We start from the raw sequence: 23433 nt of genomic DNA on the forward strand, positions 1-23433 counted from the left end.
GACAAGATAATGGCACAGTGAAGCACAGCGCACCGGATTGCTTTGCTCCTGTCCGGCTCTGGCGTGAAAGGCCGCTCTCCAGCAGACCCAGGTTAGGCCCTCGGGCAGCGAGGCGTTCCTGCCATGCTTGCTTTCCACCGCGCTGGCAGGGGAATGGTGGAAGAGCTGAGTTCCGGGGCAGTCAGGGAGCATCTCAATCCACTCCGCAACCAGCTGGACAGATGCCACTCCCGCTGTTTAACGTGCCCTCTGAGCGGAGAACTTTTGCACCAGAGGAAACTTGACTGCAAGTTATAAATCCAGGCAAAACCGGAGGGGTGGGGGTTCTATGGGTATGCGAACGTGGCCCTAACAAGCGCCAGGAGGAGAAGGTGCCTGTCTGCTCTGTTCTCCTCTCCTCTTTCCACATGCTGTACGCTCTCTCTCCATGCTGACCCATAAATTATTAAAGCGCCTTTGTGCTGCTCTATGAAATATTCATCCCGCCATCAAGGGAGCGGTGGGTGGGTGTTCGGCGGGAGAAGGGGAACGGCTAACAGTTGCTCCAGTAATTGAGACCAGCATCGTCAGGAGTGGAAGCAGTGCAGGTGCGCAGTGTCTGGAAGAAATGCCGGGGGGAGAGAGTAGCGAGGGGCAGAGTGGGAAATAACAAATCATCACCTCCGCTCCCTTCCCAGCTTGTGGAATGGGAGCGGGCTGGGCTCAGGCTCTGAAGCCCACTCCCCGCGGAGCCGTGATGATAGCAGAGGCCCCTGGGAGGACAGAGTGGCCTGAGTTGGATGTGGCGCTGCAAATTGGCTTCCTGCACACACCTGTATGTTTCAGTTTTGCCTAATCCCTTTCAAATGTCACCAGCCTCCGCTGGGTGCGGACAGGATGCCAGTGTTTTCAGAGTCACGAAGTGCCTGTTTTCTGATTCGTCACAGGTGGATGCTTTTAAACCATCGGGCCTGATTCGGCCCTCGCTTCCGCTGGCAGCTGCGGGAGTTATTCCTGATGTACACCGCTCTTGGGGATAGGGGGCCGGGGGCGGGGATCAGGCTTTATCTCAGTTACATGTACCCACAGAAGAAGGCTTGTGTCAGCATCTGAGGAGCAGGCGGGGCTGAGGGAACCGTGAAGCTGTCACCGGATGTGCCATGTTGTTTATGGGAGAACTGAAATGCTCATCTGCCATTGCAGGCCTGCGGTGCGCATCATCCCCGATGAAAGGGTTAAAACTCAGACCTGGTCTAAATAGCTGCAACACTGCTGAGGTCAAGGGAGATTCTTAGTCCAGGGCTGCGTTTGTCTCTACGCCAGGTCCTCTGTGTTTGATCAGCCAGGGAAATCTGATTCTGATGCTGTGTGGTATCTAGCTTGGTCAGGTCACTGCTGTCACTTGATATCTGGGGGTGGCATTTGGTGATGCTCTCTCCGCTGCATGCCCTTCAATTAAGCTCTTCCTAAAAGTCAGTTTGTTTTTTTTTCCCTCCCTGCGAGTTGCCCTTGCTGCAGAGCTGCAAACTCACTCTGCGCCGGGTGCCAACTTCACATTTGCAAATGAACCCGTTTGTAACTGCCTTGTGTTCAGAACCCCTTCATGATAGCTGGGAAGGGACTATCCGTGGCTTGGGGCCGAGAGGAACAGGTACAGAAAGGATCCCTGTGGATGAACGGTGTTAACTGGATTTATCTTTGCCCACAGCAGGGTGTATCTGCTGGCTTCCCCCTACTTTTCATGTCTAGTTCAAGCTTCTTGTTCTTCCCTTTAAGGCTTTGCATGAAGCCGCTTCTGCTTATCTCTCTGCTGTGGTCTCTTGCTGCTCCCTGTTGCTCTGATGATGAATCCGTCTTACCATCCCTTCCCCCACCCTGGTCTTTGTGCCTCCTTCCATGCCCACGCGTGAGGCATGAATTGCTCCAGGTGCCTGGCCCTTCCTCGTTCCAATCCCGCCTATCACCAGGTCCCTCAGCGCTCACTTCTGGCAGCGAACCCCACTGAATCAAAGCCAAAGACATGCTTCGGTGCAGAGCCAGGCTGCCAGATCAACATCAGTGAACAGCTAACATGGTTCATGCCATCCAGCGAGGCAAGGAAAGCAGCTCACTACTCTGCTGTAGGTAGCAGTGGCTGAATCCTCGACGCAGGAGAGAAACTGAATCCTGAATTTGAGCATTCCATCTTGCCTTGGAAGGTCTGTCTGTATATTAAGGTACTTGCCTGGTCCTCATCACCATAGTATTTGAGCACCTCACAATCTTTATTTATCCTCACAACACCCCTGCAAGGTAGGGAATTGCTATTTCCCATTGTGCATATGGAGAAACTGAGGCACGGCATGACTAATGGGATGCAATTGCAACATGGGTAGGCCTGTTGCACTAGCTGGCTAAAGATAGCAGTGTAGCTGCCCAAGTACAGTCCCACCCAGGACCCTAAGTATTGTCCCAGGGGGCTGGCTCCCTGCTCTGCACATTGCAACCTGGCTATGACCCTTCTGCACCAGGCCTGTGACCCACCTAAAAACCTTCCTGCAACCCCTTGGTGAGTCGTGACCCACTGCTTGGGAAGCAACTCTTGGCCGCAGACTTTCTGCGTGACCTTGGGCGAGCAGAGAATTGAGCTTTGGTTTCCTGCATCGTAGGAGTGCAACCAAACCACTGAGCCATCCTTCCTCACGGTCACAATGGGGTGTCAAGGCTCCCAACTGCAGGAGAGAGATCTGAGAGAACTTCAGGGGTCTGGAAGAGAAGGGAAAGCGGAGAAGTCTGTGGTCTTGGACGCTGCATCCTCAGCCCCATGACCATTGCCCCATCCTTCCTCTGGACAGAAGCAGAGCCTTGCTCCATTTCCCACAGCCGTGTCACAGACCGAACGGCACTTTCAGAGGCTGTTGTGGTTTTTTTAGAGGTGTTTTCAAACTCCAGCAGAGCTGGAAGCATGAGTGACAGGAAGGAAATCTGCTGGTTTATTTCCGTCTCTAACTTGTGCTGGGGCAAAACTGCCTCTTTCTCTGTCGGCTGATAAAGCAGCGCCGAGGTGAACAATGGAACAAGTAGGAGGCTCTGCGTGACGGGCTAATCTGAGCAGGAAAAGTCTCATTTGAGGGAAGTCTCCAGTCACTCGTTAAACGGTAGCATCTGCCCAACGGGAAGTGAGCCATGTTGTTGGGGGGGGGGGCGGGGGAGCACGTTGAGAGGATAGTAACGGATTAGCAGGAGAGAGAGGTTCGGCACGAGGGAAGGAGTATGAATTAATTAATTCATTCCCCAAGTCCGGGGTGATGCTGCCGAGTCCCGTTTAGAGCCCCCTGGCTTCCTACACACACCTGGAGCGATCCTTAGAACTGGATGAACCATGGCTCTCTGGAGAGGAGATTAGACTGGCACTGGAGAGACCTGAGCTCCTGGCTCTGTAGCTGGCCGGCGGGGTGACCTGAAGCTGATTGCTCCCTGAGACGCAAGGGAAATGAGCAGCGGAAGTGAGACGAGGTTTGGAAAACGTGACCTGTAAGGAAAGGTTGAAACGCTGGGCCTGTTCGCTCTAGGGAAGAGAAGGCCGAGGCCGGGGGACGTGATAAATATGTAAAAGGTTGCTATAGAGAGGACGGTGACCAACAGTTCTCTGTGTTCACCGAGGGTAGGACGAGAGGATGTCACCTTAGTTCGAAGCAGGAGAGACTGAGGTTGGATATTAAGGTAAACTTTCTAACTCAGAGGGTCGTTAAGCTCTGGAACAGATGACCTAGAGGGGTTGTGGAATCCCCATCGCTGGAGGTATTTAAGAAGAGGTTGGACTAACCCCCGTCAGGGATGGTCTAGGGTTATTTGGTCCTGGCTCAGTGTGGGGGGGCTGGACTAAATGACTTCTCAAGGGCCCTTCCAGCCCTCCATTGCAACGATTCCATTTCTCTCCGTCTCAGTGATACTTGCCTTCTACAGCGCTTTGAGATCTGTGGCTGAACAGTGCTATGTAAGAGCCAGGCATTGTTAAATTAATAGTGCGAGGGAGTGTTATGTGGTGCTTGTTGCCATGGTTGCTTACAGGGATGTCTGGGTGTTGCGGGCTCTTTAGAGACGGTTCCCTTTGCTGGGCATTTCCTTGTTTTTAAAGGATTGTGTGGGTGGAGGTTGTACTTAGCCAACCTCAGCTGACAAAGGTTTTGGTGTGGGAATTTCTATTTATATGGGTGCCTTTCATGATCCCGAGGCACTTTGCAAACTGCCGGCACACAGCAGCACTGAAATGCAGCCACCTCTGGGGTGAAGCCACTGGCTGGATGGATAAGGCATCAGCAGGTTGGAAAGAGCAGACATTTTGGGCAACGACAGGGACGCAAACCCTTACTCTCCCAGAAAAGCCCCTGGGAAGTGTAATGTCTGTGCAGAGCAGAGAGGATCTCCGCTGGTAAGGTCGCATGCTCAGAAACATGCCCGATTCATTTTCTCTTCTGCGGCTCACGTTCAGTTCTGCGGCCTGGGCTCTGCAGGAAGTCAAGCTAGAGTCTCAAAATGGTCCCTTTAAAAGCCCAGCTTCGCTCTGCTCTGAAAGGACAACTGGGTAAGTCAGCCCCACATCTTTTAGGCCAAGGCCTTGAGCTGTGACCAGGGATTTTGGAAGCCCCAGCTTTTTGGGGGTGCTCGGTTTGAGACACCATAAAGGGGCCTGATTTTCCCAAAGTTCTGAGCACTTTCAGGTCCAGAGAGAGTCAGTGGGAACTGGGGATACCCAGGGTGCCTCAAATGATTCCTCTGCGAAACCAGGGGAAATTAGGGCCGTACGGTTTCTGGGTCTCAGTTCTGCCATCTGTGAAATGGGGATCAGGCCAGTGTAAGAAGGCTTCCACCACAGAGAAATAGATGTCTAGCCAACCTTCTCCCCACTGCCATCTCTCCTAAGGCAGCTGCTCAGAGCTGTCACATCACTACACTTGCTCACTCAACTTGGGTCGTCTGTCTTTGGAAAGATCCCTGGACGAAAAGACACTGGCAGACAGCAGAGCTGCCCTACCGGGGCCACGGCCACAGCAAAGCTAACTGCAGCCTCCCACGAGCAGGGGAAGTTAACTTTCTGAAATGCAGGTGCTAAATCATAGCCCCTGTACTGCCGCCCACACCCGATTGAGCAGCTCTGTTTCTCTCTCGCTTGCTTTCTCTCTCCTCTATCGCAAGTGCCCTCTCTCTCGGCACCAACTTCTCTCTCGTATGCCTGTCCTGTTAGGAGGATGCCTGCAGCTCCAGCTCCAGCCTCACGCTGTTAAAATCAATGTTTTCACATAAAAGGAAATACTTGCAAACCTTTGTGTTTTCCAAAGGGTTGTAAATAACGCTGCGTGGAACATCGTGTAATAGTACAGGTTTTGACTGCTCTATTACTGCTCGCTTAATTTATACCCTCCTTAAGCCTGGGCCAGCCTTTCCATGAATGCCCCCAATTTGCAGGGGTTTAGAACTTGCAATGGAAAATTCCCAGCTGGCTGGGGCTCGCTGCACTGGCTTCCACCAGCACCTTTGTCATCCGGCCTGGGGCAGTTCTCCTTAGCTGTATGAGGAACTGATTCAGAGTCACCAGTTCTATTAGCTGGACTATTGTTCCCATGTAAATCCTAGGATGACAATGATCTTGTGTGATGGTCTACTCTAAAGCACCTTCCACTGGATGATCTCAAAGCACTTTATAAACCTGAGCTAACTATCTTTCCCCCCCCATGTCAAGTAGGTAAGTGTAGCAGGGTGCTGCTGCAAAAGCACCTAATTAGCCCCTGCTCAGCCAGCTCCAATCAAGAGAAATAGATTGGGGCTGGTGTAACAGGCATGATGCCTGGCCTGGGGAGTTGCTCCATGGACCTGTGGGCCTGACAAGCCAGCAGTTATAAGGGCTGGGAGCCAGTATGAAGGGGGGCTGCCAGGAGAACGGGCAGTCTCCTGGCTGTGGGCTGACTTCTTGGGAAGGAGGGAACTAACCCTGTAAGCCTTGTACATAGCTCAACACTGGCGGTGGCAGAACTGTGTGTGTAAATAAAGACACGGGTGCTGCATAACAGGAAGCCTCTCTGGGCTTTCTTGGGGCAGTCAGCAGGCCCCAGGAAGAGGGGTGGGCAGAGGACCCTGTTACAGTAAGTATTATTAGTCCCAATTTACAGATGAAGAAACTGAGGCACACTGAAGTGAAGTGACTGCCAAGAAATGTACGGCAGAGCTAGGAATGGAATCAAGGTCCCCTAACTCCAAATTCAGTGCTTTAACCACTAGACTATGCTCCCTCCTTTAATCACAGTCTGTTGTTTTGCTACAAACAGCAGTGTGCCCTAGTGGAGAGGACTAGGATGCAGGAGACCTGGTTTCAATTCCTGCCACGCACCTTGTGCCACTCTGTGCCTCAGTTTCCCCATCTGTAAAGTTGGGATAATGATACTGCCCTCCTTTGTAAAGTGTTTGGTGGTCCACAGCTAAGAGTTAGGATTTATAATCCATAGCACCTGTGTCCTCAGTCCCTGCCCCTTTTTGAATGACTCCATTTCCGCTGACCAGTAAAGCCCTCGCAACCCCAGTTTTCGTGTTACTCAAAACCTTTGAGATGTGCATTTTCAGCAAGGGCTAGTGATTCTGGGGGCCCCCTGGAGACACCTTAAAGAGGCCTGACTTTCAGAGAGCAAGTGCCGAAAGCTTAAAGTACAAATATTAAAGTGCACGATTCCGGAGGGTAAACGTTTGAAACTGGATTATTTAGGAAAGGGAGACACTGAAAATGCTTCCAAGCAATCGATTTATGAATGGCTTCACCCCAGTGGCCTGGATTACCTCCCCATACTGTATGATCTGTATTATCGTAGCGCCTGGTGAGCGCTTGTCATTGACCAGGACCCATTTGTGCTCAGAGCTGTACAAACATAGACTGCCTCTTATGTGTTTTTCCTCATATACACACAATGGCTGTGGCCAAAGTCCCAGAATAACTTCCCTCTAAGCAGAGCTTTCCCAAAGCCAGCGCTGTAATTTTTGCCCATCAGGTCAACGCATTGAAACACATATTTTTATTTATTGTTACAACAGCAGCTAGACCTTCCAACCAAGATCAAGGCCCCGTTGTGCTAGGTCAGGGCTGGGCAAACTTTTTGGCCTGAGGGCCACATCGAGGTGCTAAAACTGTATGGAGGGCCGGGTAGGGAACTCTGTGCCTCCCCAAACAGCCTGGCCCCCGTCCCCTGACTGCCCCCATCAGAACCCCTGACCCATCCAATCCCCCCTGCTCCTTGTTCCCTGACTCCCCCCAGCCCCGAGGACCCCACCCCCATCCAACCCCCACCTGCTCCCTGGCTGCCCCAACCTCTATCCCCACCCCCGCCCCCTGACAGGCCACCCGGGACTCCCACGCCTATCCAACCCCTCCCCCTGTTCCCCGTGCCCCGCTGGCGGCACGGCGAGCTGAGGCTGCGGGGGAGGGGGTACAGCAGGGGCAGGGCCGGGAGCTCAAGGGCTGGGCAGGTCGGTCCCATGGGCCAGATGTGGCCCGCAGGCCATAGTTTGCCCACCTCTGTGATAGGTGCTGTAAACACACATGACAGACAAGGGGCGGGCAAAAGGAAGGATTGTTACCCATATTTTGCCAATGGGGAAACTGAGGCACAGAGCAAGTCAGTGACTGTCACACAGGGAGCTTGTGGCAGAGCTGGGACTTAAACTCCGATCGCTTGAGCCAATGAAAGCGCCAAACCAAATTTGTTCAGATTCAGCGTAAACAGGTCCCACCATATGGAAACAGCTGCATCACCGACCTGCTTCTCTTTCCCATCTGTCCTAACATGAGAGCTTGTTGTTACGATGGTCTGTAGTGTGTTGCTGTTCCAGGCAGGATGAATCCCAGCACCTGTGTTGCTTCATTCACTTGTTTCAGTCTCTAACACAATCACTGGCTAAGTGGCTCGGTTTGTGTTTGTGAGTCCTAGGCAGGTCTTGTAACCTGTCTCTCGGTCTTTCTCTTGCCTGAATTGCTGCATTCATCTGTGTGCAGCCATCAGCTAAGCTGATAACCTTGCTTATGAGCTCCTCACTTCTTTCTTCTTTGGTGGGCTTGCAAGAATCAAATTCCCTCACGCAGCGCCGGTGGGGCGCGCAGGAGACTCGGTCCCTGAGTAATGGTGAGCACAGGTTATCATCCAGCCAGGAAACTGAATCGGTTCCAGAATCCAAACTCTGGCATAGCAGGGAGCCGGAGAAATCAAGTGCTTTGATGTGCTTTGAGAAACACAAAAGGAAACCAGCAGGAGTGCTGCTCTCTGGCAGCTTGCAGGGACTGAACAAAATTATATCAGCAAACGTGGCTTATAATGTTACCCACTCTCGGGGTGTGAGCTCTGCTGTGCTAAAGAGCTGCTCACCAGCCACACGTTGACCAACAAGTGTCACGCGGGTCTCCCCCTCAAGGAAATGAGCCAGATTTTAAGGAGGGCACATTAAAACAACTGGTAATAAATCCCATTCTGCATAGGTAGCAATACAGATCTCAGGTGGGAAGAGAGCAATAGAGGTCTAATGGGCCTTTCCAATGTACGCAGTGCATTGACCTTCCTTTGATGTTTAGGGAATTTTATCCCACTGTAATACCTAGCCACTAGATTACACCTGTTCCCAGAAAGGGGGAAAGAACCCAGGACTCTTGGCTCCTAGTCTCCTACTCTGTAAACCGTGCGCACTCCTAAAGCTGGGTACAGACCCCAGGCGTCCTGATGCTCTGACCTTCCCTGTTCTGACCACTAGACCATCCTCCCATCCCAAAGCTGGGAACAGACTGCAGGAGGCCAGACTCCCAGCTCCCTCTGCTCTAACTATTAGACCAAGATGCTTTTGTGTGCGCGCGGACCTGTGCTGGGAAGGGAGGGCTCATTACTCCAGGACAAGGCCTGAATCACACGGTTCTGTTCTCTTTTCCCCCTTCCAGAGAAGATGGACACCTTCAGCACCAAGAACTTGGTTCTGCAGGCTCAGAAAAAGCTCCTGAGCAAGATGGCCTCCAAGACCATGGCGAACATCTTCATTGATGACACCAGCAGCGAGGTTCTGGATGAGCTGTACCGGGTCACCAAGGAGTTCACCCACAACCGCAAGGAGGCCCAGAAGATCATCAAGAACCTGATCAAGATCGTCATGAAGCTGGGGGTGCTGTACCGCAACCGGCAGTTCAGCGCCGACGAGCTGCGGCTGATGGAGCACTTCCGCAAGAAAGTGCACACGCTGGCCATGACCGCCGTCAGCTTCTACCAGATAGACTTCACCTTCGACCGCAGGGTCATGTCCGGCGTGCTGAACGAGTGCCGCGACCTGCTCCACCAGGCCGTCAACACCCACCTGACGGCCAAGTCCCACTCCAGGATCAATCACGTCTTCAACCACTTTGCGGACTACGAGTTCCTGTCGGCGCTGTACGGACCTTCCGAACCCTACCGCACCCACCTGCAGAGGATCTGTGAAGGGGTCAACAAAATGCTGGATGAGGACAACATATGAACCAGCAAAGACAAGGCCTGAGAGCAACTGTTTGGCTCTTTGCCTGGCTCTCTTCTACCTGGACTTTCCAGGCTGCATTCTGGTGTCCGTGAATTTAACGGCAAGACGTCTGTTGTTTTCAGTGGGTCAGGCCTTCTCACGCACTCTTTCTCCACAGTGCTAAACGTCTTGCTCTTTCCTTTTTTTTTTTTTTTTCTCTCATGAAGACCAAGGACTCTTCACTGTCTGTCTAAATGAGGTTACAATCTGCTACTTGTCTTGGTAGCTGGAATCTCTTCACCTCACTTTAGCTCCCTAAGGAAATTAAAATGAGACAAAGCAGCTTCCGTCTCTACCCCACGGGGGGACAACTACACCAAAGGCGGCGGGGTTGTTTGTCTGAGTGAGACTGGAGCAAATGCTCTTCTTTGCACTGGCTTGATATCCGCTTTGGAACCCAGCCCAGTGTCTCTAACCCATCAGAGGCCAAGCCCCACAGTACGTGAGCTCTCTGGTTAAAGGACCTTGGTCTCACTGTATATATGTTTATCCACCAAGTGCTCTTAAATTCAGAGTCCAAGGAGTCCTGCTGTAGCAGAATCTCTCTCACTTCTAAATCTATTTTAATTCTGGTGAGGGAGAGGAACCCACTTTGTCTTGTGTGTAACTTTTTTTTTTCTTAGTTAAGATTAATTCAAGCAGAGAGCATGGAGGAGTGGTTCAGATGCCCCTGCCACTGCCAAGATGTAAGGCTGTCTATCCTGGAGTTCAAACCATGCTGGCTGGGTTTCCCTGGCCAGCATAGAAAAGGATGAGCCATATTCTAAAATGCTTTACAAACCCATGCTATGGTCTAGCACCCCTCGGCCGGGGAAAGTGTATTAGCACCTTGCAAGCAAGAATTGGGTTGTGGTGTTTACCTCACTATTGTCTCCTGGGGGGGCAAGTTATGGATAGTGGGAGGATTTCACATAGGGATGGACCCAGCTTGGATGGATCACCCCACAAGTCGAACCCTGCACGGATACAAAATTTATATCCGCAGACCATATTTGCGGATGCGGATACCAAGCAGACATCTGCAGGTTTGCAGGGCCCTACCCACAGGGTCCCAGGATGGGGAGGGACCCTTGAAGGGGGGAGAGGCTGCAGCGAGGGTGGTCAGGTTGAGACACTGTTGTTGTGGTTCAAAGCTTAACACAGGTCAGGCCTAAACTAGGGGGTGCACCAAGAAGTGGCCATGCTCCAGGTACCACTTGCCCCCCTGACTGTTGCCCAGTGAGTACTTTGGGCTAGTTACAGAGGCAGCCTCTTCCTTCGAACTGAGAATGGTGGAGCATTATTTTCTGTCTATGTTCCTTTCCTAGAGGGGAAAAGAGGAGTCTGTATTTTCAAACCAAATAGCAAATGTGTACTTTCCTCCTCCTCCTCTGAAATCCAAACTGAATTTCTCTGTCGTCAGCCCCTCCGGCTGATTATATCAATGTAACTGTTTAGATTTGGTCCTCGGGGGCTTTCCCTAGTATGTCGTAGGTTGGAGACATCTTAGATTCCAATAAATTAAAAAAAAAACAAAAACCCCCAACCACGTAGCCCTGGTGAGTTACTGAAATAAAGTTGTCTCTTCCACCGGAGCACAGTACAGGGTTTGGCTACAAATGCTGTAAGTAAGCAGGGCACATCGCTGGCAGGTGCTCGCAGAGCTTTTGCTATTTAAACAGAAGTACTAGCCTAAGGCCTTTTCCTTTTCTGCACCAGGGTTCTGCCCAGGAAAGCAGAGGTGCAGAACTGTGTACCTCTAGGTGCAGCAGCAAAGCCTGGGGGACCCAGGGATCCTACCCACGTTCATGTGAGTGGAGGGCATTTAACCCCATGCAGGGCTGGGCTGCTGGGGAGCAAGAGCTCAGATTAGGCACTTTGTGTGTCACCTCGGACAGCCCCCGCTCTTTAGAATGTGTGTGACTCTGAACCACAGCCCTGCTTACTAATCCCAACCTTTTACCTAGCGTCTTTTATCTGTGGATCTCAAAGTGCTTTAGAAAGGACATCAGTAGCATTGTCTCTATTTATGGATAGAGAAACTGAGGCACGCAACTGGGAGGTGAATTGCTCACGGTCCCCAAGAGAGCTGAGAATAGAACCCAGCTCTCCTGAGCCCCAGGCAAGTGCTCTGTTCACTAAGCCACACTGCCTCCAGTTCAGGACTATGGTGCTCCAGCCCTTAACCATCCACTTTTATCCACAGAGCAGGTACAAGGTGGGCAGTGGCTGGGCAAGCTTCCCTCTTCCCCTCCCGCAGCCCTGATGGGGAGGGGCTGTTTCTAGAGGGCAAGAAGGTAGTTAGGTCATCACCCCCTGCTAACTTGGTGCCAGGAGGGGTCAATTGTGGTGGTCACCTATTCAGTGGGAATTAGCCCCCAGACCAGTGGAGACCAGTTGCAGCACTGTCAATTAGGTGATTCTATAATCCCATTGGCCAGCCATTCAAGTCATCCAGCCACCCTTCTTTTAAATAAAGTTTGACAGCTTTACTATGCTGCCACCATTCAACCAGGGGCCCAACTTCAAACGCGAACGAGAACACGTGAGCCGAGGGGCTGCGGGGTGGTCGTTCCCCTTTAGCACGCAAACCCGAGTACTGAGTTCTGCAGCAGTGTTACCACAGTTCTGTTGCCACGCTAGGGGGCAGCCCCAGATAAATCCTCTGTTTGGCTTCTCGCTCTTTTAAGAACGAACTAAAGGCAGGGGGTGAAAGCACCTTTCTCGCCAAGAGCACGGTCTGAACCGGATGCCACCATCCAGGGCCTGTCTTCAGCACTCTGATCCCTGCATTGTGCTTTGAAAATGGTCCTTTAAGCAGAGCAGCTGCTTCACAAAGGCAGCCTTGCCTTATCTCAGTGACCTCCTGTTCCAAAGGATGTCTGCAGGCGCAGCAGCTCTGGCCTTCAGGAGCTTGCTCATGCTAACCCGGTAGATTTAGAGCAGTGAGCAGCTGTGCCCCTCTCATACACAGCTCCTTTTCTGCTGCTGGGTCGAGGGACTGATAAATTTCAGGCTTTTAAAATTGCAAAGCCCCAGCCTCCTGTGTTTAATTTGGCTTATTCCAAACTATTGCAGCTAATGTAATTGTGCAAAGCAGCTGGGGATGCAGGGGAACGGCGTGGCTACAGGTGCATGAATATAAGAGCCCAGGGGCATGCTGTGTACAGCAGCTCTTCACCTCTGGGGCTCTCCGTTATAAAAGTTTGCAAGCGGAGGTTTAATCCATATTACTTTACCATCCTGCGCCTGTCAGTCTATGCTGATGAGAGGCCCAGGCCTGGAACAGCCTGTCAATAGGCAGCTAGCATATTGGCAGATTTGCAGAGAGAAACCGAAGCGGAACCGGTCTGATTGATGCGGCAGCAAAGGGCTGGAGCGCTGACAGGAAAATGCTTTACTGCTCTGTTCTCAGCATCATTTATGTGGAACGTCTCTGTGGTGAAAAGTTCTCTGGACTGAGCAAGAGTCCTCAATCATGAGTCACTGATATGACCATGCATGATGTGGCATACCTCCAAACTCACCAGGAACATGTCTATATAGCAACTATACAAGGAGGATCCCTCAGACATGGGCCTTGCCTGGAACTTCCGTTTTTTCCCCAATTGACACCCCCCCCAAATCTCCCCCTCTCTGTCTTTGAGAGCTACGAGTTCTCAGCATCTCTGGAAATCAGGTAGGCTTCTAAAAACCTCAGTACAAGGGAGCAACCGACTTCCGAAGAACACGTGGACTCTACAAAATGTCTCTAACTACTGTCCAACAGACAAGTGACCCAGCAACAGCTACTGGGAGAATGGGACAAACTCATAGAGCTAGTGTTGTCTTTGCACCATGGCTGGGGCCTACAATAGATGATGAAATGTCTGATACAGCTTCTCACAGGCGGATGGATTCAATGTTGCAATTGACCCTTTGCATTCTAGGTGTCTCAGACATAGATCGTGGGTTATCTCTCTGACCTTCAGTGGCCTTTGTCTTGTGACATGTCAACCTCCCAACCAAGGAGACCCAGTATGAGGATTTGCAGGTGTCTCCTGACTGGATGTCAAACTGACGAGCAAAGGCTATTCCACACTCTGGGCTTCCAATCACAGAGACAGTAAGAAGCTGGAACAGCAAGAGCAACCAATCTAAGTGAACCTGGAGACATGATGCTCTACTTTATTTTATTTTTTATATACCTATGAAGGGAATTCTGGATTCCTTCACAGTTATTAGTCTACATAAGAAAATCACTTCAGTATATACGAAAATAGTCCCAGAATTGTATTGAATAATGGATGCCTCATTGGATGGATTTCTGTGTTGTATCGGAATAAACAAGGCCTGTGTGAACCCCACAGCTCTGCTTTTCTTATGCCAAGGTACCAAATTCTGATCTGGGCAACAGGGCAGAGTTTCCTCCTCAGCTCACCAAATGCTGTTCTTTGGTGATCACCCGCCAGATAGTAAAGTGAATGGGTTTGGCCGGTTCTGTACCCCCCCCCCCATATTACCCATTTAATCTGTTCTTCCTGTCACGCTTCTGGGCAGAAATCTTATTCCCTCTCCAGAGACTAGAGAGTTAACTACTTTCCTTTAGCAAACCCTGCTCCTTATCTTTCTGCATTGCTCTGCTTAGCAAGGAAGATAAGGAGACATAGCTAAAGGAGAGCTTTACCCTATTCAGCTGATCACTGAAGCAGAAAGCAGGCAACAGAATGGCTGGCTACAGATCAAGAATCTCAGAGGAAGTCTCCAGCTGCAAAGACTTCTAGCACCTCAGGCACATGGTTACTCTGACACAAGACAGGGTGTCTGACTTAACACCTCCAAGTCTAGTTCAGAGTGGACCCCGATATACTTCTATGTGGGAAACAGGAAAGAACACCCTAGACAACCAGCAAATAAGAACAAGTCCCCTTTATCCATCAAGCTTCTCCAGCTGAGAGACAAGCCCCTTCCCTAGGTCCCCGGATCACAACTCATCATGGGGCGTTTTCGCTACAATCACTAGTTTGGACAGTTCGGAACGGAACTTGCCTTCTTTGTGAGCCACTGGAATGAGAGAAAACACACAACAGGGAGTAAATGGACGATGAAGCATCAACTATTAGAACCCCCGCTTCCTTCCAAGAGATCGAGGGGGCAAATCAAAAACTGAACTGCACTGATCACCTTCTACGATGTGGAGTGCATTTGCAGCGTTTCTGAAATGCAGCCACCATGGGCGCATGTGGCCACCAGGGTCTTTTCTTGCAGCCATAGCCTCCTGGACTGTTATTGGAGGGTAGGGAAGTAGAGACCCCTCCCTGTTGCTCCAAGATGCATCACCTTGGTGTTGGTTGCTGGGGCCGCCAGCAGGGGTTAGGCCCTGCTCCCCCTGTGGAGACATCTGGGGCATAATGCTGGAGGACCAGGCAGCTGGTGAGTCCCCACCTTCTCAGGAGTGATGGGGTTCAGACTTTAGGCTTCAGCTCTGGGGTGGCAGGACAGAGAGGCAGCAGGCTCTGACCACAGGGCTTCGGGCTCCCCCCGCTGCCTCCCCCAACCCTTCCATCCAGAGCTTAAGTAAGTCTGCTGTGAAAAGCGATACTTGTATGCTTGTTAATACCACTTTTCATAACAGACTTACTAGCTAGCAATAAATAAATTACAATGATTTGGACATAGCTATGGGCATATTTATTTGTTTTTTCCTAAAGCTAATTAAGTATTTTAGGGGAAGCCACCAGGAAGAGTTGGTGGCCACACACTGAGGCCACCAAAAAACTTGCCCTGAGAACCCCCCGCACTAGAGGCTTATTAATAAAGTCATTGTCCCCCCTGCACTTACATAGCGTGGTAACACCTATGGGATCCAGGAAGGGATCAGGGCCCCATTTTGTTACGTGCTGTACAGCCAAGCACCAAAAAGACAGTTCCTACCCCAAAGAGCTCAGGATCCATCGTTACCATTAACACACCACCTGTGATTCGGAATCATCCAGGGCCCAGGTGCCTTTTCCCATGAGTCTCCTATTGGACTGCCAAGCTCCAGCAGTAGATTAAAATATATCTTAACCATCAGCTGGGTAGTGTATGTAGTTTTTCCATACTTCTGTTGCCTATTTGCAACAGAATGCCTTTTCCCCAGGATATACAGAGATCTCTCGTGTTGGATAAGTAACCTAATTGCCCTCACGAGTCCCTCTGACACTCTGCTCTTTAGATAGCTACATACCTGTGGTTTCGGTGATTTCAAATTCCTCCGCCTTTAAGGGGATATCGCTCTGTCCACCCGTTGCAGCTTGGGACTGAAATGGGAACAAATAAATTTTGCCATATGAGCTAATCCAGAGAGCTTCCATGTTAAACAAAACAATCAACTGGCTTCACTGCCAAAGATTGCTTTGGCTCCTGTAGCTTGTAACAACGAGGGTCAAGGGATTAAATCAGCAAAGGAAATTTAAAGGCCAATCTCTGGGAATTTGTCCTAGTTCCTATTGAATTTATTTCCCTGGGGAGGTGCTGGGAAGGCTCATCATGTGAGACATTTAGAACTGCATAGGGCAAAGCACTGCAGAATAGCAGGCAGGGAGTGGCTAGTGCACTGGCTAGGAGTACGGTGTGAGGAATGGACTGGACCATGGGGGTCATAAACAGGTTCCATGGGGTTATATGCACCCTTCCTTTCTTAATGGCTACATAAAATGTGGGGGAGGAGGAGAAAACGTTGTTTCTTTTGGAACATGGGGTTGCAGTATTGAAGAAGCTGTGAACCACAGAAGTAGAAAGTCTTCTCTCTCTCATTTCTGTGGTTCTCTATAAACCTTTTGTATCTTTTAACGGGTCCAACATATGCTTTACCCACTGCACAATGAATGTTGGATGGATTGGGCCAAAACTCCCCTCTTCTCCGCTGCCGCCCCCCGCCAAGTATCCCATAGCAGCATTGCTTCTGAACTAGTGAGAAGAGTAGCAACTGGTGTCCATAAAGCCAGCAACTAGTCAAAAACTTTCAGGGAGCAGGTACTCTATGCTGCACGAGGGTCCCTTTGTAGCCACGTTTCTGACCAGAACCATGGTTTAATTCAGTGCACAACTGAGCAATGATTTCATTGTACGCATTTAATACTACAGCTGTCTGAACATTCCAATTTATAGCCCGTCTCCCATATGCCCATTCAAAGTAATCAGGTGGGACTTACATAAGCCATGCCATACTCTATCTTTGCTCCTTTCACTTCAGCTTTAAACTGGGTAAAGAAGAGATAAGACTTTCCCTGAGGCCTGAAAAGAAAGAGCAAAATCTTTGACTTTGAAAGAGGGAAAAGGTTATCCAGAAGGCACAGAACAGGAGCGTGCTGCCGGCCCGGCAATTAGAACATCACTGCCACTCAGGGAAATCAGGATCTGAATTTCGTCCCCTGGCTTCCCCAGCTAGTGGGTGGAAGCATTACAGACATCGTGCTCAGCCGAGGGAGGAGGTGAAGTGTATCTCTCTTACTGGCCAACAGGGGTGGGAAGAAATGCTCTGAAAGAAAGCAGGTCTCTGCTGGGGGCTGGGTGTCCCTGTTGTGAATTGGCCCGGCCCAAGAAAAGACAGAGGTGCAGGGAGAGCATGCGTAGCGATCACAGGGTGTACTGTTCCTTCAGGAACGTACCTCACCTTTCTCCTGTACTTCCGCCTAGTGAGGAAAGGCTAGGAGACGGCAGGGTTTATCTATACCCTGAATCCTGGCTGCCAACTAAGTCTGAGGGCTTGTCTACACTTGAACGCTTCAGTGTAGACACTACCTATGCCGATGGGAGGGGTTCGCCTACTGGCGAAGGTAATCCACCCCTCCGAGAGCTAGGTCGACAAAAGAATTCTTCTGTCGGCCTAGCGCTGTCTGCACTGAGGGTTAGGTCAGCACAGCTAAGTTGTGATGGAGTGTAGATTTTTCACACCCCTGAGCGATGTAGCTGGGTCAACCTAGCTTTTTAGTGGAGACCAGGCCTCAGTGTAGAAGATCCCAGCTGCAGCATGAGGAGGGACACGCCACCGAACAAAGGAAAGGGGCAGCAATTTGGAGTTGAAATTGAGCCCTAACAGATCCAAACATATTCCCAAAAGCCTCAGACCTCTGCAGGAGAGTGCAAAGTGGGGCAGAGTCTACCAAACAGAGAGTCTCTCTGGAGAACTGAATACTGAGAGCAGAGGAGATTCAAAGGACCAGGTACAGAGAACACGGCATATTCTTAAATGACTCAACACACCTCCACACTGAACAGGAGAAGAGTTTGTCATCTTCACTGACTCCAATGCTCATCTGCCATTGCTGTGGAGAGAAAAGGTCTGAACAGTATATCTTGGTAGCATTTACAGTCATGCCCAATGCAATGATGCTAGCTACGCACATCACAAGCCTCCCCAGATACAACTGACACTCCCGGGGAGGGATCTCATGAGAAAGACCAAGACTGGAAACTTAAAGTCACATTCTTCATATTGTGGCTTTATTGCATGAGGAGAGAAAGCTTGAGAAGGGCAGAATATGATTCTCAAACGAAGGGTAGTGCCTAATTTGTGCCAGGGCTTGCTTGAGCCCAGGGGCCTCTAGGCTTGGCAGTTCAGAGCCCTGGCATTGGCAATTCATTGGCAATTCTGGGATTGGCAATTCAGAGTCCTGGCACCTCTTGGATTGGCGCATCAGTTATGTAAGTAAAAAAATTGCTTGAGCCCCGGCACCTCTTTCATTACAAATTTTGCATTGATAAAGGGTGATTTGTTAAAACCGCACACACACAATTAAACACCGTTTGCCACTTAACTACCTGTGGCTCTTTTTAATACTTCACTTCTAGTGGGTGGATCACAGGGGACCCCTTTCCTCTAGCTCCGCTTCTTGCCAGTATCAATAAAAGAGTGGAGCAGCAGCAGCCCCCCCATGCCCCACCTTAGAAAAGCCATAACCCCATTCATGCTACAGGAAGAGGGTCAGAGGCAGACCCTTCTCCAGAGGAAACTGCCACAAGAATCTAAACTCATTTTGTTCTGTGTTTGTACAGCTCCTAGCACAATGGGGCCATGATCCACGCCTGGGCCTCCTATGTACTATTGCAATACAAGGAATAATAAAGTCTTCAAGCATCTTTAAGAACAGAAAGCCTGCTGGTTGTTTGCACACACATTTTCCCAGTACCAGTAAGGGGTTTGAAAATGTCACGCTCTTCTAGAGAGACACTCGCAAAAAAGCAAAACTAACCACAAAGCTATATAAGCTTTCCAGTTATCCAGGACTTGCTAAACACAGCCTTATTGTAGCACACACAGACTTCATCCACAGGTGAGGTTGACACAGGTGATTCTCTTTTGCAGACATGCAGTGTTTCCAACTCTCATGGTATTTGTTTGATTTTTTAAAGCCCCAGCTCCTTGAGTCAGGGGATTACAAGAGACTCTTGTAACCAAATTTCTAGCCCTAGTGGTTGTGGAGAAAAGCTTGAATACACGAATCCTAAAGGCACAACAATCAGAAGGCAATGGAAAAGACCCAACACTTATTAATTTAAGTCATTCATTATTTTTGTGGGGGGGGTAGAGGGGTATCTCAAGACGTTTAAACACTTTGGGTTGCTGTGGTAGAAACAGAGGTCTTTATAAAATCATTTCTATGCACAGAAAGAGAGATGCAACTGTTCCTTATTCTTACACTGCAAGGTCTAGGAATCTAAATATACTAATGTTCTCCAGAGACCCAGAAAAATGGTGACCAAAGTGATTAGATACAATCATCCTACATACAGACCTCTTGAGAGGTTTCTTATTCTACTTTCTTGGAGCCTCTGCACCTGTGTTTCTTAAGTGAAGTGCTCAAATAACTCACCTCATTAGTCCCTCCCTGAGAAGCGTATGTGAACGTGCAGGTGTGATCCCCCTTGAAAACAGCAGAGAAAAGTCAGTTGTCTTTCTGAAACAGGACACGCTATGGTACTAGCTACTTGCTGAGCATATGCACTTTGCCTGGCATTGCACAGAACATATGTAACCTGGAAAAGCTAGGGGGGGGGGAATTTAGGTTTTGATTTGCCAAAAGCCCTTAAATTTTCTCTCCAAACATGAGGAAGGGGTGAAGTGCTCACAATTCCCCCAGAACATGGCTAAATATCTTGTTTCCTATATGCACAGGTTCAAGTTTATTTGGGTTCATGCAGCAAGGCCCCTGCTTGGGTAAGCTACCTGGAGTAAGGTTACCAACTTTCTAATCACACAAAACCGAACAAACCCGCCCCGCCCCTTCTCTGAGGCTACGCCCCACCCCGTTCACTCCACCCCCCCCTCCATTGCTCACTCTTCCCCACCCTCACTCACTTTCACCAGGGTGGGGCGGGCGTTTGGGGGGCAGGAAGGGGTGAGGGATCCAGCTGGGGATGCAGGCTGTCACATGGGGCCAGGGATGAGGGGTTTGGAGTGCAGGAGGGGGCTCTGTGCTGGGGCCGAGGGGTTTGGAGCACGGGAGGGGGTGTGAGCTCTAGGGTGAGGCTGGGGATGAGGAGTTTGGGGTGCAGGCTGGGCTAGGGGGTTGGGATGCAGGGGGGTGAAGGTTCCAGCTGAGGGTGGGGACAGTGATGAGGGGTTTGGGGTGCAGGAGGAGGCTCTTGGCTTGGCCAGGGGGTTGGGGTGTGGTGTCCCAGTGGCACTTACTGCAGCTCTGAGGAAGTGGCTACCAGGTCCTTGTGGCCTCTAGGTGCACGGGCAGCCACTCCAGGTGCCTTCATGCCCACAGGCGCCACCCCCCGCTGCTCCCATTGGTCGTGGTTCCCAGCCAGGGGGAGCTGCGGAGCTGGCCCTGGGACAGCGCGCAGAGCCTCCCTGGGCGCCCCAGTGCCTAGGGGATGCAGGGACCTGGCGACTGCTTCCAGGAGCAGCGCAGAGCCAGGGCAGGTAGGCTGCCTGCCTTAGCCCCAGGCCCCCGCTGCACCGCCAACCGGACTTTTAATGGAGCCGCCAGGGCATAGGCGCCGACTCTGTGGGTGCTCCGGGGCTGGAGCACCCACAGGGAAAATTTGGTGGGTGCTCTGCACTCACCAGCAGCTCCCCACCCCAGCTCATCTCCGCCTCCTCCCCTGACCACACTGTCGCATCCTGCTTCTCCCTCCCTCCCAGCGCTTGCGCCATGAAACAGCTGTTTTGCGCGGCAAGCGCTGGGAGGGAGAGGGGAGGAGGAGGAGGAACGTGGGGCACTCGGGGAAGAGGCGGGGCCGGGGCGGGGATTTGGGGAGGGGTCCAACAGGGACAGGGAGGGGGCGGAGCAGTGGGGACAAAAGCGCCCACCGGCGCCAAGGGAAGTTGGCGCCTGCGCGCCAGGGTCGTTTCTCGACCGGGCGTTCCAGTCGAAAACCAGATGCCCGGGAACCCTTAGCCTGGAGGCCGCACTTGACTGGCGCGGCCCTTCCCTCATGCAGCCTCCAGTGCAGCCTGGCGACGGGGCTGGGGGGGGCAGTCTCTGCAGGGCTCAGATGCAGGACACTTGTGGGTCACTGGGGGTTGGCAGGGGTCCAGTCACAGACACCGCAGTGCCCTCCACGGGGGGGGGGGGGGGGGAACCGCATAGGAACCCTCTGTCCTGAAAACCTGGGGGGGGCCCCACAGGACCCCAGGCGTTTGGTGGAGGTTGGGTGTGTATGGGGGGGGGTTACCTCTTCCTATGGAAAGGGATACGGGTGAATAGGGCCCCACCCCCAAAAAACCACTGGGGAGGGGCCCATGGAGCGACCCTCCCCCCCAGTAACTCGGGGAGGGGCTCCAGACTGCCGCGTGGGGGCGGGGCTACAGGCCCGATGCCCCGCCCCCCGGCTCAGGACCGCCCCCCGGCTCAGGACCGCCTGCCCCCGCCAGGAGCCGCTTGGCCGGAAGCGGCCCGGCCCCGGCCCCATTGAGACCCGCCCTGTTTCCCAGTGCCGCGTCATCACCCCTCCCGCCCTGGCTCTCAGCCAATCAAAGTGGCGGGACGTTTGAGCGACGTGTGGCTCAGCCAATCCGGGAGGGGGATACTGCGCCCTCCCCCCTCACCAGGCTCCGGGAGAAGGAATGGACCATCCCGCCGGGCCGCACGTCGAACTCGGCCGTGCTGGGCCCCTCTTCGGCCGCGGCGAACAGGAGGAGAACGGGGACTAGCCCGGCCCAGAGCCGCCTGGCGCCTGCTCCGCTGGGCGCCGCCATCTTGGAAGAGAAGCTTCCGTACGGCGAGGCGGAGGGGTCAATTCAGAACGAGGCCGGGCCGGCCCACGTGAGGCGCATCCCCAGGCGGCCATCTTGGATGTGGGCAGAGGTACCTGGCGGGTAGATTAACCCTTTGGGGACTCTACTCCCTTGAGCCCTCAGGGCAGCAAGGGGGGAGGCCGGGCCCCCCGCCTTGCCATGAGCCAGCGTGGTGTGGGGGAATAGTGCGTGCACGAGGGCGCTTCCCTTGCACAAGGGCAATGGCCCAGTGCGTGCACGAGGGCGCTTCCCTTGCACAAGGGCAATGGCCCAGTGCGTGCACGAGGGCGCTTGCACGAGGGAGGCGGTGTTTGCACAATGGAGGCCCAGCGCACTGTTTGCAGAGCGGGGCAGAGGGGCTGGCTTTGCACGGGGGCGTGCAGGTGCGGTTCTGCGGCCGCAGTGGCCTTTCGTAGCCGCACATGGGAAGGAGCGGCGCAGCGGGGATGCCGCCCGGGCACCGCGCAGGGCTCGTGGGGACGACGTTCGCCAGGCGTGCGGCGGCGACCGCTGCGGCAGCTTCTCTTCGCAGAGGTAGAGCTGTGGCACCGGCGTTTTCCTTCTGCCAGGGCGCCGGCTTTCTCCCCTGGCGCTGCCCGGAGCGGGTTCGCAGAGCAACCGACCTGTGGCACTGGGCAGTGGCGAGGTGATCAGTGGTGACCTTACTCTGGCAACGCCACTAATGAATGCATCCGATGCCGTGAGCTGTAGCTCAGGAAAGCTTATGCTCAAATAAATTGGTTGGTCTCGAAGGTGCCACAAGTCCTCCTTTTCTCGTCGGAATGGCACGTGCATCACCATTGCCACGGTGCCCTTCTGGAGCAGTAGCAACGTGGCAAGGGGCCTGCAGAGGAGTTGAGGATTGAATGGGTGAGATAATATCTTCTGCTGGACAAACAGACGTCCAGTAACAGATGTTACCTCCCCCATCTTGTCTTTCTAATATCCTGGGACCAACATGGCTACAACAACACTGGATCGAATGCATCCTTTTCACCCCCTACCGGTCACTATGTTGCCCGCACACCATAGGAGAAGCTTGCACTGCTGCTTGCTGCCCACGTTTTATAAAGAGAGGATTTCATTCTCCAGGGCTGTCAAATAGGCCAGCACTAAATTAGTCCTGCCAGCCCCATACCATAAAATAAAAAATCTCCTCTTCCCTCCGTAGGATGACCAGACAGCAAGTATGAAAAATCGGGACAGAGTGTGGAGGGTAATAGGTGCCCATATAAGAAAATGCCCCGAATATCGGGACTATCCCTATAAAATCGGGACATCTGGTCACCTTATCCCTCCATCTCTTTCAGGTCAGTGTCCATTGGGTCTGGCTCATATGCTCATGCAACGACCTTAAGCAGCCCAGGCCCCCCTACTGAAAATGAGGGACTGGCTGCTCCTTGACAGAGGTGCTGCGGAGAGCCAGCTCTCCTGCCTGTAAGCGCAGAAATCAATCTAACTGTTTCTGAAGCTGGCTATGAAATGCTTGATTTATACCATAAGTACAGCTTGCGATTTCATAGAGCGAGGGGCAAATAAAGCTGAAGGAGCTGCTAATTCTCTCATAAATCTCAGGAGGCTTAGCATGAAGGACACCAGCTGGGTTGAGTGTTGTGTGCTGCAAAGCAACTTGTCAAACCAGGTTTCCAAGGCACAGGGCAGCTTCGGTGCAGCGTCCTGAGAATAGGCTAGAATAGCTACAGCAGTAACAAGGCTCA

The 23433-nt window shown here is 52.1% G+C and overlaps 2 protein-coding genes and 1 long non-coding RNA gene across 5 annotated transcripts in view; 2 read left to right on the forward strand and 1 right to left on the reverse strand.

The window, feature by feature from the left end:
• TNFAIP8L1 (TNF alpha induced protein 8 like 1) overlaps positions 1-19139 on the forward strand; it is a 28948-nt gene extending 9809 nt beyond the window's left edge. The window contains exons 2-3 of one of the 3 annotated variants that reach the window (XM_073324274.1): positions 1947-2195; positions 8921-19139. In XM_073324274.1, the coding sequence (XP_073180375.1) occupies positions 8926-9486 (561 nt within the window). In that variant the 5' untranslated portion in view covers positions 1947-2195; positions 8921-8925 and the 3' untranslated portion in view covers positions 9487-19139. Of the gene's footprint in view, positions 1-1946; positions 2196-3159; positions 3682-8920 lie in introns of those variants that run through there. The other 2 variants (XM_073324275.1, XM_073324273.1) reach the window with 2 other exon arrangements.
• Positions 13646-21704, reverse strand: MYDGF (myeloid derived growth factor). Its single transcript, XM_073324276.1, has 6 exons — positions 21527-21704; positions 19341-19391; positions 17731-17792; positions 16680-16761; positions 15713-15785; positions 13646-14547 (listed from the first exon to the last, which is right to left on the reverse strand). Exons 1-6 carry the CDS (start codon positions 21674-21676, stop codon positions 14468-14470), a joined length of 498 nt encoding a protein of 165 aa, XP_073180377.1. The 5' UTR covers positions 21677-21704; the 3' UTR covers positions 13646-14467.
• LOC140903273 (uncharacterized) overlaps positions 21525-23433 on the forward strand; it is a 38002-nt gene continuing 36093 nt past the window's right edge. The window contains exon 1 of the long non-coding RNA XR_012156203.1: positions 21525-21785. This is a non-coding gene — a long non-coding RNA (uncharacterized lncRNA). The remainder of the gene's footprint in view (positions 21786-23433) is intronic.

This window comes from Lepidochelys kempii, chromosome 25 (assembly GCF_965140265.1).
Source record: "Lepidochelys kempii isolate rLepKem1 chromosome 25, rLepKem1.hap2, whole genome shotgun sequence".
Classification (NCBI taxonomy): Eukaryota; Metazoa; Chordata; order Testudines; family Cheloniidae; genus Lepidochelys; species Lepidochelys kempii.

Coding starts and splice junctions, on each gene's coding strand:
- MYDGF (XM_073324276.1), bottom strand. CDS start 21,676: ATGGCGGCGCCCAGCGGAGCAGGCGCCAGGCGGCTCTGGGCCGGGCTA. Junction 17,793..19,340: donor CTCAGGGAGGGACTAATGAG/GTGAGTTATTTG, acceptor TTCTCTCCACAG/CAATGGCAGATGAGCATTGG. Junction 14,548..15,712: donor TGAAATCACCGAAACCACAG/GTATGTAGCTAT, acceptor CTCTCATTCCAG/TGGCTCACAAAGAAGGCAAG.